Source organism: Mesoplodon bidens (genome assembly GCF_964165515.1).
Source record: "Mesoplodon bidens genome assembly, chromosome: 1".
In the NCBI taxonomy this organism is placed as follows: Eukaryota; Metazoa; Chordata; class Mammalia; order Artiodactyla; family Ziphiidae; genus Mesoplodon; species Mesoplodon bidens.
Genome location: NC_138176.1, coordinates 205,764,313 through 205,786,013, shown reverse-complemented (window position 1 = coordinate 205,786,013; position 21,701 = coordinate 205,764,313). Strand labels below are relative to the sequence as shown.

General features: G+C 35.9%; 1 protein-coding gene across 4 annotated transcripts in view; it reads right to left on the bottom strand.

Moving 5' to 3' along the window:
• Window positions 1-21,701, bottom strand: part of CCSER1 (coiled-coil serine rich protein 1) — a 1,188,125-nt gene that overhangs the window by 506,060 nt on the left and 660,364 nt on the right. Inside the window, exon 9 of one of the 4 annotated variants that reach the window (XM_081234940.1) lies at window positions 21,181-21,235. The exons of the other annotated variants lie outside the window; for them this stretch is intronic. Coding sequence (XP_081091066.1) covers window positions 21,203-21,235 — 33 coding nt within the window. The 3' untranslated portion in view covers window positions 21,181-21,202. Of the gene's footprint in view, window positions 1-21,180; window positions 21,236-21,701 lie in introns of those variants that run through there. 4 annotated transcript variants of the gene reach the window in all.

Below are 21,701 nucleotides of genomic sequence, written 5' to 3'. Positions count from 1 at the left end.
AAGATATAATAGGTTCCACTGATATATGTATATTTTTGTACTTTCATGTGTGCACATGCAAGAAAATGTCATTGAGGAAGGATTGAGGAGGAGGAAATGTGGTTTAAAAAAAAAGACAAAATAATCACAAAGCCAGTAAAACTGGCTTTTAAAATAAAGCCTCAATTGACTAAGGAGCTTAAGGGAACTGGAAGTTATTTACTTTTATTTTAGAATTTATTTGTATTTATTTGCATTATTAGATACCATATTGATTAACAAAAAATTATAAATATTTTAAACTCTACCATTTTATTAATCTACATCATTTACCTTAGATATGAACATCTATCATTTCCTAGAGCTTTTAAAAAACTATGAATGTCAAATGAAGTGCAGTAAACAAACTGAAAAGAAAATATTAAATAATCCTAAGAAATAACTTGTTTATTTTAAATTATTTTAATTACCTATAAAGAAGTTTGTGAGATTCAAGATGAAAAGCAGATAATTTTTTTAATAAAAAGAACAGGCCTACTTGCAGTAGTTAGATTTATAATCTGTGACAAGAGGAAACATACTCTTGAGGGTACAGACAAGATGGTGGAGTAGAAGGACTTGAGCTCACTTCCTCTCACCCAAACAACGAAATCACAACTAACTACTGAACAACCATCAACAAAAAAGACATGAATCTACCAAAATAGATATTCTACATCCAAAGACAAAGAAGAAGCCATGATCTGACAGTGGCAGAGGTGCTTTTGTGATATAATCAAATCCTATACCCCCTGGGTGGGCAACCCACAAACTGGAAAATAATTATATTGCAGAGGTTCTCCCACAGGAGTGAGAATTCTAAGCCCCACGTCAGGCTCTCCAGCCTGGGGGTCTAGCACTGGGAGGAGGAGCCCCCAGAGCATTTGGCATTGAAGGCCAGTGGGGCTTGAGTGCAGGAGCTCCAGAGGGCTGGGGGAAACAAAAAATCCACTCTTGGAGGGTACACACAAGTTTTCACGTGCACTGGGACCCAGGGCAAAGCAGTGACTCCATAGGAGCCTGGGCCAGACCTACCTGCAGGGCTTGAAGGGTCTCCTGAGGAGGTGAAGGTCGACTGCCACTCACCATGAGGGCAAGGACACTGGTGGCAGAGGCCCCAGTGAATATTCATTGGCATGAACTCTCCTGGAGTTCACCATTTTGGCACTGAGACCTGGCCTCACCCAACAGTCTGCAGGTCGCAGTGCTGGTAAGCCTGAGGCCAAACAACCAACAGGGTGGGAACACAGCTCCACCCATCAGCAGACAGGCGGCCTAAATTTGTCCTGATCCCACAGCTGCCTCTAAACATACCCCTTGACATAGCTCTATCCACCAGAAGGATAAGATCCAGCTCCACCCACCACTGGGCAGGCAACAGTTCCTCCCACCAGGAAGCCCGCACAAGCCCCTGGACCAACCTCACCCACCGGGGGCAGAAAACAGAATTGAGAGGAGCTACAGTCCTGCAGCCTGAGGAATGGAGGCCACAAACAGAGAAAGTCAAACAAAATGAGATGGCAGAAAAATATGTTCCAGACAAAGGAAAAAGATAAAATCTCAGAAGAACAATGAAGTAAAGTAGAGACAGGCAATCTTCCTGAAAAAGAATTCAGAGTAATGATAGTAAGGATAATCCAAGATTTCAGAAAAAGACTGGAGGCACAATCCAAGAAGATACATGAAATGTTTAACAAAGAGCTAGAAGATTTAAAAAACAAACAGAGATGAACAATACAATAACTGAAGTGAAGAACACAGTAGAAGGAATCAATAGTAGAAATGAAGCAGAAGAATAAGTGAGCTGGAAGACAGATTGGTGGAAATCACTGCTTTATTCTGCAGAACAGAATAAAGAAAAAAGAATGAAAAGAAATGAGGGCAGTCTATGAGACCTCTGGGACAATATTAAACTCACCAACATTCATATTATAGGGGTCCTAAAGGAGAAGAGAGAAAGGTCCTGAGAAAATATTTGAAGAGATTAATAGGAAAAAAATTCCCTATATGGGAAAGGAAACATACAATCAGGCCTAGGAAGCTCAGAGAGTCCCATACAGGATGAACCCAAGGAGGAACATGATGAGACACATTAATCAAACTGAAAAAAATTAAACACCAGGATAAAATATTAAAAGCAACAAGAGAAAAGCAAAAAATAGTATACAAGGGAAGCCCCATAAGGTTATCAGCTGATTTTTCAGCAGAAACTTGGCAGGCCAGAAGGGAGTGGTACAATATACTTAAAGGGATGAAAGGAAAAACCTACAACCAAGAATACTCTACCCAACAAGGCTCTAGTTCAGATTTGACAGAGACATCAAAACACTTTACAGACAAGCCAAAGCTAAGAGAATCAGCACCACCAAACGAGCTTTACAACAATAGCTAAAGGAAATTCTCTAGATGGAAAAAAAAAAGGCCACAACTAGAAACAAGAAAATTACAAATAGGAAACCTCACCAGTAAAGGCAAACATACAATAAAGGTAGGAGATCATCCACAAAGAAATATGACATCAAAACCAGCAATTGTGAGGAGAGCAAAAATACAGGATACTGAAAATGCATTTGAAATTACGAGACCAGAAACTTAAAACAATCTTGTGTATATATACAGACTGCTATATCAAAACCTCATGGGAATCACAAACCAAAAATCTACAATAGATAAACACACAAAAAAGAAAAAGCAATCCGAACACAACACTAAAGATAGTCATCAAATCACAAGAGGACAAAAAAGGGAAGAAAAAAGACCTACAAAAACAAAGCCAAAACAATTAATAAAATGGTAATAAGAACATACATATCAATAACTACCTTAAGTGTAAATGGATTAAATGCTTCAACCAAAAGACAAACTCTAGCTGAATGGATACAAAAGACCCGTATATATGCTGCCTACAAGAGACTCACTTCAGACCTACAGACACACAGACTGAAAGTGAGGGGATGGAAAAGGGTATTCCATGCAAATGGAAATCAAGAGAAAGCTGGAGTAGGATTACTCACATACGACAAAAAAAACTTTAAAGACAGTAAAAAGAGACAAGGAAGGACACTACATGATGATCAAGAGATCAACCCAAGGAGAAGATATAACAATTATAAATATGTATGCACGCAACATAGGAGCACCTCAATATATAAGGCAATGATAATAGTGATAAAAGGAGAAACTGACAGTAACACAATAATAGTAGGGGACTTTAACACCCTACTTACATCAATGGACAGATTATCCAGATAGAAAATGAATTAAAAAACACAGGACTTAAAGGACAGATTAGACCAGATGGACTTAACTGATATTTATAGAATTTTCCATCTGAAAGCAGCAGAATACTTGGTAAATTTAAGAAAACTGAAACCATATCAAGCATCTTTTCTGACCACAGTGCTATGAGATTAGAAATCAATTACAGGAAAAAAACTGTAAAAAACAAAAACATGTGGAGGTTAAATAGTATGTTACTAAACAACCAATGGATCACTGAAGAAATCCAGGAGGAAATAAAAAAAATACCTAGAGACAAATGAAAAAGAAAGCATGAAGATCCAAAACCTATAGGATGCAGCAGAAGCAGTTCTAAGACGGAAGTTTATATGAATAGACTCTTACCTCAGGAAACAAGAAAAATCTCAAATAAACAACCTAACCTTATACCTAAACCAACTAGAGAAAGAAGAACAAACAAAATCCAAAGTAAGTAGAAGGAAAGAAATGATAAAGACCAGAGCAGAAATAAATGAAATAGATATGAAGAAAACAATAGAAAAAAATCAATGTAACTAAAAGATGGTTCTTTGAAAAGATAAATAAAATTGATAAACCTTTAGCCAGTTTCATCAAGAAAAAAAGGTTGAGGGCTCAAATCCATAAAATTAGAAATGAAAAAAGGAGAAGTTAAAACAGACACCACAGAAATACAAAGGATCATAAGAGATTACTACAAGCAATTCTATGCAAATAAAATACACAACCTAGAAAATGGACAAATTCTTAGAAAGGTACAACTTTCTAAGATTGAACCAGGAAGAAAAAGAAAATATGAACAGACCAATTGCCAGTACTGAAATTGAATCAGTGATTTAAAAAGTCCCAATAAAAAAAGTCCAGGACCAAATGGCTTCACAGGCAAATTCTATCAAACATTTAGAGAAGAGTTAACACCTATCCTTCTCAAATTATTCCAAAAAAATTGCAAAGGAAGGAACACTCCCAAACTCATTCTATGAGGCCACCATCACTCTGATACTAAAACCAGGTAAAGATACCACACATGGGTACACATACACAATTTTACATGCCAATATCACTGATAAACACAGATGCAAAAATTGTCAACAAAATACTAGCAAACCAAATCCAACAATACATTAGAAGAATCATACACCAAGATCAAGTGGGATTTATCCCAGGGATGCAAGGATTTTTCAATATCTGCAAACCAATCAATGTGATACATCAGATTAACAAACTGTAGAAAAAACATATGATCATCTCAGTAGATCCAGAAAAAGCTTTTGATAAAATTCAACACCCATTTATGATTTAAAAAACTCTCCAGAAAGTGGGCATAGGGGGGATATAACTCAACATAATAAAAGCAATATGTGACAAACCCACAGCTAACATCATACTCATTGGTGAAAGGCTGAAAGCATTCCCTCTGAAATCAGGAAAAAGAGAAGGATGTCCACTCTCACCACTTTTATTCAACATAATTCTGGAAGTCCTAGCCACAGCAATCAGAGAAGAAAAAGAAATGAAAGGAATCCAAACTGGAAAAGAAGTAAAGCTGTCATTGCAGATGACATGATACTATACATAGAAAATCCCAAATATGCTACCAGAAAACTACTAGAGCTCGTCAATGAATTTGTTAAAGTTGCAGGATACAAAATTAATACAGAGAAATCTGTTTTATTTCTATACACTAACAATGAAAGATCAGAAATAGAAATTAAGGAAACAATCCCACTCACCATCGCATCAAAAAGAATAAAATACTTCGGAATAAACCTACCTAAGGAGGCAAAAAACCTGTATTCCAAAAACTATAAGAAACTGATGAAAGAAACTGAAGATGACACAAACAGATGGAAAGATAGAACATGTTTTTGGATTGGAAGAATCAATATTGTCAAAATGACTATACTACCCAAGGCAATCTACAGATTCAATGCAATCCCTATCAAATTACCAATGACACTTTTCACATAACTGGAACAAAAAAGTAGTAAAATTTGCATGGAAACACAAAAGATCCTGAATAGCTAAAGCAATCGAAAGAAAGAAGAACAGAGCTGGGGGAATCAGGCTCCCTGACTTCAGACTATACTACAAAGATACAGTAATCAAAACAGTATGGTACCAGCACAAAAACATAAATATACATTCAGTGGAACAGGATAGAAAGCCCATAAATAAATTCACACACCTATGGTCAATTAATCTATGACAAAGGAGGCAAGAATATACAATGGAGAAAAGACAGTCTCTTCAATAAATGATGCTGGGCAAACTGAACAGCTACATGTAAAAGGATGAAATTAGAGCATTCTCTAACACCATACAGAAAAATAAACTCAAAATGGATTAAAGACTTAAATGTAAGACAAGATACTATAAAACTCCTAGAGGAAAACATAGGCAGGACATGCTTTGACATAAATTGCAGCAATATGTTTTTGGATTCACTTCCTAATGAAAATAAAAACAAAAATAAACAAATGGGACCTAATTAAACTGAAAAGCTTTTGCACAGTAAAGGAAACCATAAGCAAAACATAAAGACAACCCACAGAATGGGAGAAAATATTTGCAAATGATGTAACTGACAAGGATTAATCTCCAAAATTTACAAACAGTACATGCACCTCAATATCAAATAAACAAACAATACAATTAAAAATGGGTGGAAGGTCTAAATAGGCATTTCTCCAAAGAAGACATAGAGATGGCCTAAAAGCACATAGAAAGATGCTCATCACCTCGAATTATTAGAGAAATGCAAATTAAAACTACAATGAGGAATCACTTCTCACTGGTCAGATTGGCCATCATCAAAAAGTCTACAAACAGTAAATGCTGGAGAGGGTGTGAAGAAAAGGGAACCCTCCTACACTGTTGGTGGGAATGTAAATTGATACAACCACTATGGAGAATGGTATGGGGGTTCCTTAAAAAAACTAAAAATAGAACTACCATATGATCTAGCAATCCCACTCCTGGGCACATATACAGAGAAAACCATAATTTGAAAATATCCATGCACCATGATATTCACTGCAGCACTATTTACAACAGCGAAGACATGGAATCAACCTAAATGTTCATCAACTGAGAAATGGATAAAGAAGACGTGGTACGTACGTACACACACACACACACACACACACACACACACACACACAGTAATATTACTCAGCCATAGAAAGAATGAAGCAACATGGGTGGACCTAGAAATTATCATACTAAGTGAAGTAAGTCGGACAGAGAAAGACAAATACCATATGATATCACTTATATGTGGAATCTAAAAAAAAATGATACAAATGAACTTCTTTATAAAACGGAAACAGACTCACAGACTTCAATAAAAAATTTACCAATAGGGAAACGTAGGGAGGAGGGATAAATTAGGAGGTTGGGATTAACATATACACACTACTATACATAAAATAGATACTCAACAAGGACCTACTGTACAGCACAGGGAACTCTACTCAATATTCTGTAATAACCTATATGGGAAAAGAATCTGAAATAAAATGGGTATATGTATGTGTATAACTGAATCACTTTGCTGTACATCTGAGACTTACACAACATTGTAAATCAACTATACTACAATATAAAATAAAAAATTTAAGAAAAAATAAACAGGGAAAAAAGGAAATGCACTCTTACTAATAAAATTAACAGAGGTTGATATAGGAAATGTATGTAATAGTGATTATGATAGGGATAGAGTAGGATAATTAGTCAGTTTAGAAATCCTACTAGGGGATTAAGGACAGAAAGGGAATTTTAAGGGAGTTTGGGAAACTCCACTTAAATGACCACTCAAGAAAAGAATACCATAACCCAGCAACAATCCACACTACCTTGAAGGAAGACCAGGTGCATTCAAGCACCAGACACACTCAAACCACAAATCCTGTTAGTTGAAACACAAGACAATAGATATGGGTTCTGAATCTTGTAACATGAAGTCAGAGAGTTAATAATGCTTGAAGAGTAGCATTTCTGCATGTAGCCAAGACAGAAATATAGGTGAAAGTGGAAAGAAGAAAACTAGGTGAAATGGGACATTATACCAAAACCTGAGATTAACTACCATATTTTAGTATATGTTACCTCCGTTTTGCTAATATGCATATGATTTAAACAGCATCACCACAGTCCCAGTTACACCATGTAAGACCAAAGGAGAACTAAGGGTTTAGTCTTGACGTCTGCCCAAGAATGAGGAAGAAAGTAGTCTTCTCCCCAACCTACTTTTCCTTTGATTGTAAAAATGTCGCCCCCTTTGTTCTCAGGGTTGCTGTGCTCCCTTGCCAGCCCACTTCCAACTCTCACAAACATCCTATGCTAAGAAACTCACTCTTTGCCTGCCGCTTTGCCTCACACTGAATTCTTTCTGCGGTGAGACAAAAGAACCAGAGCCTCAGTAAATCCTGACACCAGGTGAGAAGTTTCAATTAAAAGACAGTGGGTCAAGTCCCCTCCTAAGTCAGGGATCATGGGTTCAAATCTCAATCTGAGGTGCAGGTGGGTTCAAGACCCAGACTTTGGGTTCGAGTCCCACTCTGAGTTTTGGCTGGGATCAAGTCCCACCTGAGGAGTGGGATTTCAAATACAGCACCACTATATGAACACATACCTGAGGCTGTTATTATCCAAAGTTTGCAAAAGAAAGTTTTGCAAAGAGTAGATTAGAATTAGGAAAAGGAATACCTTAAACATATAAAAAGTATACAAAGATTGCTTAAAAGAGTATAATCCTAAATTTAGATTCTAAATCATGGATTTAAATATTAAGTTTATCAAAAGAAAAATAGTATTGAAAGATTGATGCTCTATAAGAGGAGAAAAGTTAACTTTTAAAATTTAAAAGCAGTGTAATTCAACACAAGAAAATTCAGTGTTCTGAGTCAAGTTTCAACTAGATATTGGGTGGATGAAAAAGAATTTGAGCATCATCTTATAAAGGACTTCAGTGTCAATAAGATTATTTAAACATAAGGAATAAAAACAAAGGGAAAATTATTGTAAGTTCTTAATGATGCCAGTCCAAGGATGAACTCAGGAAAGAAAAAGCAACATTACAGAGCACATTGATTATTTTCACCCACCATTAATGAGGGCATATCACTAAAGACATCAATAGAATCATAAACAAGTACAACAGTGACCAAGCAAATCAAACCTCCTCACATAAAACATAAAATTTCTTGGAACTGTCAAGAAGATATTAAAATGTATTAATATTTTCTCACTCTTTTGTTATGGAAAATTGCTAACATATAACAAACCATATGGACAGTAACACAAAGAATCCCTATGCACTCATTACCCAGTTTCAACTACAAACACTAGAATTTAAATTAAAAGTGTTAGCATTAGCTGTATACTTAACAGCTGCACTGCTCACTATTGTGCTTCAACTTACGTAAGAGACATTTGCATTACAGGACCCATTCTGGCTATCCAACTCACCATTTCTCTGCCCATGGGGAGAGGATTCTCTAGGGATAAGGAAATGCCACAATCAAAGCCACATTTTCCCTTCTAACCGTACTCCAAAACCCTGGAATTCATTGCCTGGTTTAAGATATGACCCAGGTCATTCCTCCTGAGGGTCACCCGAGGTAGGGCCATGGGACAGCTGGGTTGATCACATATGTGTTCATGAGGCTCGAAGGGGCACAATCTAGGGTAGTAAAGGGCCAGGTTAGGCGGGAGCCAGGGCTGGCTCTCTCCACATTGCCAAGTTCCTGCACAGAATGCTAAGGAGTACAAAACAATCTATAATTTGATCACAGCTTTCCAAGTCATTAGCAAAGTATATTGATCAAGACACAAGGCTAGGGGGACTTCCCTGGTGGTCCAGTGGTTAATACTTCACCTTCCAATACAGGAGGTGTGGGTTTGATCCCTGGTTGGGAAGCTAAGATCCTACATGCCTCGCAGCCAAAAAAAACCAAAACATAAAGCAGAAGCAATACTGTAACAAATTCAATAGACTTTAAAAATGATCCACATCAAAAAAATCTTTAAAAAAATACCCAAGGCTAGAACATATTTTATTGAACAGTTTTTAAAGCTTGATTTATAACTTAAATCTTTAGATTTACATGCTGTGATTCCCCTTTTGTGTTCTTGCCCTGAGTCTCACAAATGTTAGCAGCTGACTTGTTACTAGATGCGTCTGGTTTTTGGTTACCCTACCTCAGGAAAAGTCTGAAAACGTTGTAGAAAAGGGCAGGGTTAAGGGGTTTATTTCATGTTTAAATATTTGAAAAATGGGTCAAAAATATAAAGACAAACAGAGGAAATGTCAGTAAAGCAATAAAACAAACATCTGGATAACACATTTGTTTCATCCTATTTTAGGATACCAGACTCATTGGAAATTGCTTGACATCTCCATAACCCACCACTTCAAACAGCAATGGAGGTGACTTTTTTAAAGAAATCAGAGGACATACCATTACACAGCATATTTTAAATGTATGGTGCTCATTGCCCATAAAAGATTGTACAAACTGAACATATACCTAGATTTAAGAAGAGTTTAGGTCACAAGAAAAATAGATGGATCAAAAATGTAAATTGAGAATTTCTACAACTTTGGCAATTGAAATTGGTAGAGATATTGTACCCAGTTAACTGCATACAACATTCTAGATGTAAAGCATACAGACTCTTTTTCTCAACTAGAACTGAATGATGTTTTCTGATTCAATTCTAACAATACTCTTCTAGTTTTCAGATTTTTTTTTCAAAAAGCACATTATATATATATAAATACCGGCATAGTTTAAGTAATGATAGATTAAACAAATATATATTTCATTTCTTTGGTGCTTTTGGTTTTTTTTTTTGGTTTTTGGGGGGGGGGTTCTTGTTTTTGTGGTATGCAGGCCTCTCACTGTTGTGGCCTCTCCCATTGCAGAGCACAGGCTCCGGACGCGCAGGCTCAGCGACCATGGCTCATGGGCCCAGCCGCTCCGCGGCATGTGGGATCTTCCCGGACTGGGGCACGAACCCACATCCCCTGCATCGGCAGGCAGACTCTCAACCACTGCGCCACCAGGGAAGCCCGGTGCTTTTAACAGACTAATCAATTTCTTCTAATTTCGTACTCTTCTCAGTAAGGTGGAGCTAATTTTAAAAGACATATAAAAAGGGATTTGAAGGAGATACCTTAGAGCTAGATCCTTTAGAAGCTAGGGGCATGGATTTCCTCTGTTAAAACAGTAGGCATTTAGTGACACATCAGAAAAGACATGAGAGAAGCTGTGACTGAGAAATACCACCCAGATTGTTTGGGCTTGGCCCCTTCACATTCAAGATACCTGTTAATTAAAATTTTATTTCACAGTCACTTCTTCCTTTTATATTTACTGCCACTACCTGGGGATGAGCAAGGGAATAGAGCATACATGTGTGCCAGGTGTGCACAAGCCACCACTATCTTTTACTTCTAGCCTCTGTATTATGTTGTACAGTGTTCTCCCCAAATTCATGTCTATCTGGAACTTGTGAATGTGACCTTATTTGGAAATAAGATTCTTGAAGATGTAATCAAATTAAAATGAGATTGTACTGGATTAAGATGGGTAATAAATACAATGTGACTGGTGCCCTTATTAGAAGAGAGACATTTGGACACAGGAGAGAAAGCCATATGAAGATAGAGGCAGAGATTAGAATGATGTATCTGTAACCAGGCAAACACAATGATTGCCAGTAACCACTAGAAGCTAGAAGAGATGAGGAAATATTCTTCCCTAGAGCTTTCGGAGGAAACATGGTCTTGCTGACACCTTGATATTAAGACTTTTGTCTTCAGAACTGAAAGAGAATAAAGTTCTGTTCATTTCTTTTTTTTTTTTAAGTCAGGCAATTTATGGTACTTTGTTACAGCAGCCAAAGGAGACTAATATAGCCTCCTAACTGGTATTCCTGTCTTCACCCATACTTTCTCCACTCATCTTATCTACAAATAACAGCATGGTAGTCAAAGTGTATTTGAAATATTAAATTATATAAATGATTACCATTTGTTGCATGTTTTATATTTCTATCAAGCAGTTTTGGTCTACATAATAGAAAGTAAACCTTTACCATGATGTAGAGCTTCTGCCTCTCTTGGCCCTTATTTATTATTCTAACTTCATCTCATACCAGTCTTCTTGAAAAGTGACTCATACTAATCTTCTTTCAGTTGCTTGAGTGAACCAAGATTTCACACTTGAATTTTTAACATGCTATTTCCTCCATCTGGAATGTTCTTCATATTAGGTGTTATTACTGCCTTAGAGATATCCTATATAAGGTAGACTCCCATCTCCAGGTAATTCTTTTAATCTCTTTTCTTTTTTAATATATACTAAATTTTCATTTCAATTACTTCTTTTACTTGGCTGTTTGCCTGTTTTTGGTCTGTCTTCTGCATTAGCATGTAAGTTCCTCATAGCAAGGATCATGTCTATTTAGAGCCATATTGACATCACACTGTCTAATGTAGTTTTCGGCACATTCTAGGTGTTCAATACTTTTTTTTTTTTTTTAAATAAATGAAGGAGTAGGTGAATGAGAGATGAGGCATGAGGTTTGAGAGGATTCATCGGAGACCAGCTGGTGAGCTTGACATACTGTGGAACCACTTGCTATAGGAAATTTAATATTAGTGACATGACAAGTCCACTAAAATTTCTGGCATTTGCATGGTATATAAATTTAAGTGGGGACAGATTGGAAATGATACATGAACTAAGGGGTTATTCTAGTATTTCTAGGCTGTATAAATTCCTTAAGAGAAAAAAATGGGGTAAGAGGAAAGGAAGCAGAAAGACAAAACTGAGGACATTAAAGAATAGGTACAGGATTTCCCTGGTGGTCCAGTGGTTAAGACATGTGCTTCCCCTGCAGGAGATGCAGGTTCAAGCCCTGGTTGGGGAACTAAGATCCTGCATGCCACACGGTGTAGCCAAAAAAAAAAAAAAAAAAAAAAAAAAGGTACAAATCAAACGTGTCTGAAGATTTGATGCTGTAACATCAGGTAAGAAATATCTTCATAAATAGATTAGGATTTTTTTTTTCCAAGAAAACCTGATGTACTGCATCCTTACTCTTGCCTGAATTTTATATTGTGAGTGAGAAATTAATGAGGTGATTCCTCCAATAATGGTAAATTAGGGAAAAAATAATGAAGGTAGAAATGTATTCTATAGGAAATCAGGCCCAGAAGAATATTTTTGATACTTCAAGTCCCAAACATTCCCTCATTAATGACATCCCAGTCTGTAACACCCACATTCTAATTGTCATGGGACCCTCCACACTGCCCTGGCCCAAATCTGCATGAGGGCACTTCGGATAGAAATACTCTTCTGGTTTCTTTCCCTACCTCTCACTCATTTCTCTGCATTCATAAACTGGTAGATGACCTTGGGATGGACAAACAAGCTCTCCTCCTTACTGGCATGGCCTGTCCACTGGATGAAATCTCAGCTTGTCCAGACAAAAGCATACAGATTCTGGCCCTGTGGGAGAGGTCCACAATTTTCCATTTTGTTCAGCAACTCCAGTGGGGCACTTCACTTCAGATAAGAATGTATTGGATGCTTACACGGCTGCACTGCAAGCCAGATTTGGATTGTATTATATTATAATTCAATCTCTCTGAATCTTCTATTTTGCAATTAATTCTTAATTTAGGAGGGAAAAGAAGGATGTTGTTTATTGCCCCTTTTAAGCCTCCCTCTCACACACGCACACACACACACATACGAATCATTTGTAAAAATGGAGTTTTAATATAGTTACTGGGAAGTTCTAGGAGAGTTTTAATAATGTTGACCAATATGACAACCATAGAACCTTAATACAACCTTGAAAAATTTTCCTATTAAAAGAAAAGTTATCAAAAAAAAAGAAAGCTGGGCTTCCCTGGTGGCACAGTGGTTGAGAGTCCGCCTGCCGATGCAAGGGACGCGGTTTCGTGCCCCGGTCCGGGAAGATCCCACATGCTGCGGAGCGGCTGGGCCCGTGAGGCATGGCTGCTGAGCCTGCGTGTCCGGAGCCTGTGCTCTGCAACGGGAGAGGCCACAGCAGTGAGAGACCCACGTACCGCAAAAAAAAAAAAAAAAAAAAAAAAAAAAAGAAAGAAAGCTGACTGCCTGCAATATTGAGATTGACATCTTTGAAAGCATGGCAAAGATTCCTCTAGCTTTTTCTGGTTTGATATTTTTATTTAGGAAGGTCAGGATATAATACCCTGCCTATTTTACCATTATGGTTAAAAATCAGATTCCTGGTTTGAAGAAAAGAGTCACTTTTCTTCAAAAAGGGGATTTTGAGCATTTTATTTTATGGTATTGCTTTAATTTTAATGTATATAAGAATTTTTATAATGAACTGAGAAGTGACACAAAACTCCTCAAGGTAGTCATTCATTAACAGCAATATGCTGATGACAGCATTCCAGAAGGACAAGCATAAGGGAGACAAGAAAATGATCACCAAGGACTTGCAGAATCAGCACAGCATTACAGGTTGACAATCAGCTAGGAAACAATACACTATATACACAGATCAAACTTTACTGGCAAACTCAAGAAATTCTGAATGCCATATGTGTTGTTCTTTAAATTGCCTTCAGCACACTCATAAGCAAAAGTAAAAATAAAATGTAATCCCACAAATGTATACGTGAACAGCAAAATCTACTAAAACACAGAATCTGAAGGGATTATGTGTGACTACACCAACTGCTTAGTTGCTTTGGATGTCTGTTTATTCATCTTGTCAACAGAAACGGTACACAAAGACATTTAAAGCTGGGCTTTAATTGATTTGAACAAATATTTAATGAATATCTATAATTTATTAGTTCATCCATCAGTAATTATAGCATATTTAACTATGCAAATTAAACTAAGTTCATTCTTTTTCTCTGTAACTAGATATACAAAAAATGAATTTTAATATATATTGTATCATTTTGTATATTTACAAATAAAAGTATTTCTAAAAAATTTTTGGCTAATTGTTCACTATGAGCCATTTTAGAGCCCAGCTCCTGAGTAAGAAACCACTTTGCTAGCTGTACAGCTGATGGAAGGGGTGAGGGCTCTATTAAGAGAGAGTAGTATGTTTCCATTACAATAGGAGACAGGTCCAAACAAATATTACTGCAATTTATGTCAAAGAGTGTTCCGCCTATGTTTTCCTCTAAGAGTTTTACAGTACCTGGTCTTTAATCCATTTTGAGTTGATTTTTGTATATGGTATTCGAGAACATTCAAATTTCATTCTTTTACATGTAGCTGGTCCAGTTTTCCCAGCACAACTTATTGAAGAGACTGTCTTTTCTCCATTCTATATTCTTGCCTCTTTTGTCATAGATTAATTAACTGTAAGTGCCTGAGTTTATTTCTGGGCTTTCTATACAGGTCCACTGATCTCTGTGTCTTTTTTGTGCCAGCACTATACTCTTTTGAATACTATAGCTTCGTAGTATAGTCTGAAGTCAGGGAGCCCAATTCCTCCAGCCCCATTATTCTTTCTGAAGGTTGTTTTGGCAATTTGGGGCCTTTTGTCTTTCCAAACAAATTAAAAAATTTTTTTTTCTACTTCTGTGAAAAATACCATTGATAATTTGATAGGGATTGCATTGGATCTGTAGATTGCCTTGGGTAGTATAGTCATTTTGACAGTATTGATCCTTCCAATCCAATAACATGTTATATCTTTCCATCTGTTTGTGTCATCTTCAGTTTCTTTCATCAGTAACTTATAGTTTTCAGAGTACAGGTCTTTTGCCTCCTTAGGTAGGTGTATTCCTAAGTATTTTATTCTTTTTGATGTGATGGTAAATGGAAATGTTTCCTTAATTTTTCTTCCTGATATTTTGCTGTCAGTATATAGAAATGCAACAGATTTCTGTGTATTAATTTTGTATCCTGCAACTTTACTGAATTTATTTGATGAAGTCTAGTAGTTTTCTGGTAATGTCTTTAGGATTTGCTATGTATAGTATCATGTCATCTGCAAACAGTAACAGTTTTACTTCTTCCTTTCCAATTTGGAATCCTTTTATTTTTTTCTTCTCTGATAGTTTTGGAAGTTCTAGCCAAGGAAATGTTGAATAAAATTGGCAAGATGGGCATCCTTCTCTTGTTCCTGATCTCAGAGGGAATGCTTTCAGCTTTCCATCATTAAGTGTAATGTTAGCTGTGGGTTTGTCATATATATTATATATGCCTTTATTATATTGAGGTATGTTCCCCTCTATGCCCACATTATGGAGAGTTTTTATCATAAATGGATATGAATTTAATCAAAAGCTTTTTCTGCATCTATTGAGATGATCATATGGTTCTTAATGTTCAATTTGTTAATGTGGTGAATCACACTGATTGACTTGCGAATACTGAAAAATCCTTGCTTCCCTGGGATAAACCCCACTTGATCATGGTGTATGATCCTTTTAATGTACTGTTCAATTCAGTTTGCTAGTATTTTGGTGAGGATTTTTGCATTTATGTTCATCAATGACACTGAACTTATCTTTTTTTGTGATATCTTTGGTTTTGGTATCAGGGTGATAGTGGCCTCATACAATGAGTTCAGAAGTGTTCCTTCCTCTGCAATATTTTCGAATATTTTCAGAAGGACAGGTGTCAAGTCTTCTCTAAATTTTTTATAGAATTCACCTGTGAAACCATTCAGGTCCTGAACTTTTGTTTGTTGGGAGCTTTAAAATCACTGATTCAATTTCAGGACTGGCAATTGGTCTGTTCATATTTCTATTTCTTCCTGGTTTAGTCTTGGGAGATTGTACTTAAGAATTTTTCCATTTCTGCTAGGTTGTCCATTTTATTGGCATAGAGTTGTTTGTAGTCTCTTATGACCCTCTGTATTTCTGTGATGTCCACTGAAACTTCTTTTTCATTTCTGATACTATTAATTTGGGCCCTCTCCCTTTTTTTTTCTTGAAGAGTCTGGCTAAAGGCTCATTGTCAATTTTGTTTATCTTTTCAAAGAACCATCTTTTAGTTACATTGATCTTTTCTATTGCTTTTTAGTCTACACTTCATTTATTTCTGCCCTGATCTTTATGATCTTTCCTTCTACTAATTAAAGCTTTTGCACAGCAAAGGAAACCACAAACAAAATGAAAAGACAACCTATGGGAGAAAATAGTTGCAACTGATGTGACCAACCAGGAATTTAAAAATATACAGCTTATATGGCTCCATATCAAAAAAAAACAGACAACCCAATCAAAAAATGGGCAGAAGACCTAAATAGACATTTCTCCAAAGAAGACATACAGATGACCAATAGGCACATGAAAAGATGCTTAATATTGCTAATTATTAGAGAAATGCAAATCGAAACTACAGTGAGATACCATCTCATACCAGTCAGAATAGCCATCATCAAAAAAATCTACAAATAATAAATGCTGGAGAGGGTGTGGAGAAAAAGGAACCCTCCTACATTTGTGGGAATGTAAATAGGTGCAGCCACTATGGAGAACAATATGGAGGTTCCTCATAAAACTAAGAACAGAGTTACCATATGATTCAGCAATCCTACTCTTGGGCATATATCTGGAGAAAACCATAATTCAAAAAGATACATGCACCCCAGATTTTCACTGCAGCACTATTTGCAATAGCCAAGACACGGAAGCAACCAAAATGTCCAACAACAGATGAATGGATAAAGAAAATGTGGCATATAAATATGATGGAATATTACTCAGCCATAAAAAAGAATGAAATAATGCCATTTGCAGCAACATGGATGGACCTAGAGATTATCATACTAATTGAAGTCAGAAAGAGAAATCAAATATCACATAATATCACTTTCATGAGAAGTCTAAAAAGTGAATACAAAAGAACTTATTTACGAAACAGAAATAGACTCATAGACATAGAAGACAAACTTAAGTTACCCAAGGGAAAAGAGGGGGAAAGGATAAATTGCGAATCTGGGGTTAACAGATACAAACTACTATATGTAAAATAGATAAACAACAAGGACTACGATATAGTATAGGGAACTATAATCAATATCTTATAATAACCTATAATGGAAAAGAATCAAAAAGGATATAAATATATATATATATACTTCAATAAAAAATAAGCCAATCAACAAATCAAACCAATCAAAACAAACACGTAGACACAGGGAACAGAGTAGTGGTTACCAGATCAGAAGGGTGGGGGAGGACAAAATGGGTAAAGGGGGTCAACTGTCTGGTGACGGATGAAAACCAAACTTTTGGTGGTGAGCATATTATAGTGTATACAGAAGTCAAACTATAACATTGTACATGTGCAACTTACATAATGTTATAAACCAATGTTACTTTAATAAGTAAAATTAGGAGGAAAGCTAGAAAAAGAGTCGTGTGCACAGAGCACTAAACACAATTTTCTCATTACAGAGGGAGTGGTAAAAAACATTGTTATCCATGCTCTTTCACTGCTTATAGTTCATAGGGAGGATAGGCTTCAATAAGGAAACATACCAGTAGGTATAAAATTACAGATTTTGATAAGTGATATAAAGGGAAGCAATGAACTGTTAGAGAGAATAACATGAAGGATGCTCTTTACTTAACATGTGGAGATATAGCGGACCTTAATGAAAAAATGGCACTTCGGGTTAAACCTGCAGGACAAGGACACATCCAGTCAGTAAGTAGGGGACTGCTTCAGAAAGAGATTGGAAAAAGCATAAGGAGTGTGTGTGTGATGGGGAGAAGTACATGCATTATTATTTTTTGGGGGGAGGGGGAACCAAAAAAGTACAGTGTGCCTAGAACTTAATGAGCAAGAGGCTTTTCATCATCAGATGATTGTAGGCTCTACTAAGCACTGGCTTTTATGTTAAGTTCAGTGGGAAACCACAGAAATGTTTTAAGTATGATTCAATTGTATTTAGTCAACCTTACTCTGGCTGCTATATGAAGAAAATGGAAGGGGATGGTAGGGAAGATATGAGAAGAAGAGAATTTGGAGTATAATAGAGTAGTCTAGAAGAAATGCTTTTGGCAAGAGGGATAGTGTCCTATATATTTTCCAGGCTCAAAATAAGAGCTAGATTTGAAAGTTGGCAATTTATTGTATAGGTAGGTTAAGGAAAGAGAAAAGTCAAGAATGACTCCCAAGTTTCTGTTCTGAGCACACTGGGAGGCTGAATGGTGGTGGCGTTTCCAATATGGGGAACACTGCAGAAGAAGTGGGTTCAGTTAGAAACAGGACTGAATGGGAGATCAAAGCAGGATGAATTGAGAAAGAGTGAATCAGACACATTAAACACACTAAAAAGTGAGGCAACTGAGACATCCAAGCATGTTATGTGGGGTGATATGAGTTGTAAGAGAGGGTTAGGTTGTTGAATGCTATAAATAGCACTAAGAACGGGGCAAAGGACTCAAAGAATCTTTACATGAATGCATTCAATTTGCACATGGTAGCAGACACCCATCTTTTCTAACCAGTACTTCTTGTTGCTCTCCTCACATGGATACTGCCAGAGCTACCAAGTAGCACAATATGATCATTGTTATTGTTCACTGATTTGCAAGGCAATTTTAGTACAAGAAGTAAGAAAAATGAGTTAATCTTTCATGTGTTGCTTAGATCGAAAGTAGTAAGGTTTGAGAGCTAGCAGTGGTCAAGTTTATTGTGGTGCAGACAGGAGAAATAACAAAAGTTGTTCTGTGGGAAAAAAAGAGACAGAAGACAAAAGAAGAAAATCAAAGAACAGCAAAGATGAGTGTAGAGAATGAAAGATACTATCATCTGAAATGTAATTACAACTGCTCCTGGGGCCCAGCCTCATTCTTCACTTTGGTTTCATGAGTCACCCTGGTAGTCCTTTAATAAATTCCCATTTTAGTTTAAGGTAGACCAAATTGTCTTTCTGACATTTATAATCAAAAGAGACCTAGTCAAGGAAAAGAGAAAGCCAAAATCAAAAGTCAAGGAAAGAGAAAACTAATCCCAAAGAAATTATTTTCAAAAACTCAATAAACAGTGTTAAGATCATAAGTAGCAGTCTTCAAGTCCAGTTTTGTTTACTATTTTTAAAATGTGTATTTAAAGTTTTCATTTAAATATTAAGAATTAAGAAATCAAATGAAATCTTAATAAAAGATATATAATTACTTTCTGTATATATGTATTACTTGCATGTTGGCTACTATGCATATCTATTTTATCTATTTTCAATCATAGTGCCTATGTATTATTTTTTACTCATTTTCTTATATATAACAAATATTTCAATGTCAAATAACGTTAAGAGCAACTATTTAAAAAATTAGACAATATATTATAAATGTAATGTTTTCAAATGTCCTCACCCAAAGCACATAAAAGTGTATAAAATTAAAAGGGAAAATATTCTTCTCTCACCCTGGTCCAGCTGACAGATTTGAACAATCTTAACTCTTTTTTAAATTTACTCTTGAGGTTCCAACAATAGTTTAAAATGTAATTTCCTCTATTTCTTGATTCCTCACATGTAGACACCATTGACCCCTCAATGAAAATTGTGAGAAATTAACATACTTTCATTATCCCCTATTTTCTCTTTAACCTTTCAATTTTCATTGGCTATACGATTAACATTGTTTTTAATTAATTCTTCTAATAATCACTAATGTTTTAAGTGTACATCTAAACCTCTATCTCTTGACATGTCAAATTTAGATAGTATCTAGTAGTTCTATATCATGAAAGGTATCAGGAATGCATTAGTATGCCTATCCTTCCTTTGCCTCTCCTCCTCATTCCATTTTCAAGTTTTATTATTAATATTTACATTGTTGGATACAGTTACATTGTTCCACAATTACAGTAAGTCATCCATTCTTTTCTATAAGTTTATTATCAATATTAGAAAATAAATAAGTTTATGATTTTGATACGTAAATATTTTTGAGGGGTTTAAATCAAGTTGTATAATTAGTCCCATGAAAAACGAAATGAAATCCAATCGGTGAACAATTTTCTGAGTAAAAAGAAAAATCTAAGATTCAAGGTCTAATGGAACTTCTTTTAATTTCATTCTTCATTCTTTCATGTAAATTTTAAATGGGCATATTATTACATTTTGCTTACATTTCATTATTTGTTAAATCTGGAGGATATTTAGACTAATTTTAGAAGCATGCAGAACATTTTTCTTCCTATCTTTTTTTTTTTTTTTTTTTTTTTTTGCGGTACATGGGCTTCTCACTGCTGTGGCCTCTCCCGTTGCAGAGCACAGGCTTCGGACGCGCAGGCTCAGTGGCCATGGCTCACAGGCCCAGCCGCTCTGCGGCATGTGGGATCCTCCCGGACCGGGGCACGAACCCGTGTCCCATGCATCGGCAGGCAGACTCTCAACCACGGTGCCACCAGGGAAGCCCCCTATCTCTTTTTTATCTTGAATTATTTTTTAGGATAAATTGTAGAAATAGAATTAATCAAATAGTATGGATATCTTTATGGATCATGCTACATATTGCTAAATTGTATTCCAAAGGGTATAACCAGTAAAAATGACACTAGAAATTAATATGTATGCTAGTTTTCTAGCAATGCTCCCAGCATTGAATTTATATTAAAAAAAAATACTGCCTAGATTAGTGAACATTATCTCCAGTTAATATTTGCTTATTAACGAGACATATGTACATATTAGATATACGTAACTGAAGTGGAATTGAATATTAATAAAAGCTATGATACAGCAAATCAAAATTATGAAAGGTAATATCACATCTAACCTTTTCATTCCTTTCATTAGTAAAAAATTATGAAACTTCTTTGAACAATGTCTATCTCATACGTCAAATCACCTACTAGGCATGTCTACTTAAATAGACACATGCATCACAATCTCACCATATTCTAAGCGAAACTTGTCATCTTCTAAAATTTCTTTCTCTTTGGATTCCCTAAACCAGAAAAAAGTATGATTATCAAAAAAATCTCCCAATAAAACCCCTAGGAGTCATCCTGAATGCTTAGTTTCCCAAGTTCTTCCATCACAAGTCCAAGAAATTCTCTTCCTAAATAACCTTCAAATGTGTCTACTCTTCTCCATTAACTGCCAGTATTTACTCCGGGTCCTCATGATTTTTTTCCCTCCAGAATCTTGCAATAACCTTTTAATAGTACACTCTCCTCCAGTTTTGCTTCACTTAATATATGCTCCATATTGCAGCCAAACCGATCTTTTAAAAATAAAATCAGATCATGCCTCACTGGTTCTTGCAAATTTAAGATAACTTTAAAACTTTTTAGCATTATTCATTTGGTTCTTCATAATCTGACCTCTGGCTATTTGTCTGGTCTACCACTCTCCAGGACATTATAAACTCCAGGAAAAAAAAAAAATTACTTTCTGTTCAAGAAATCCGA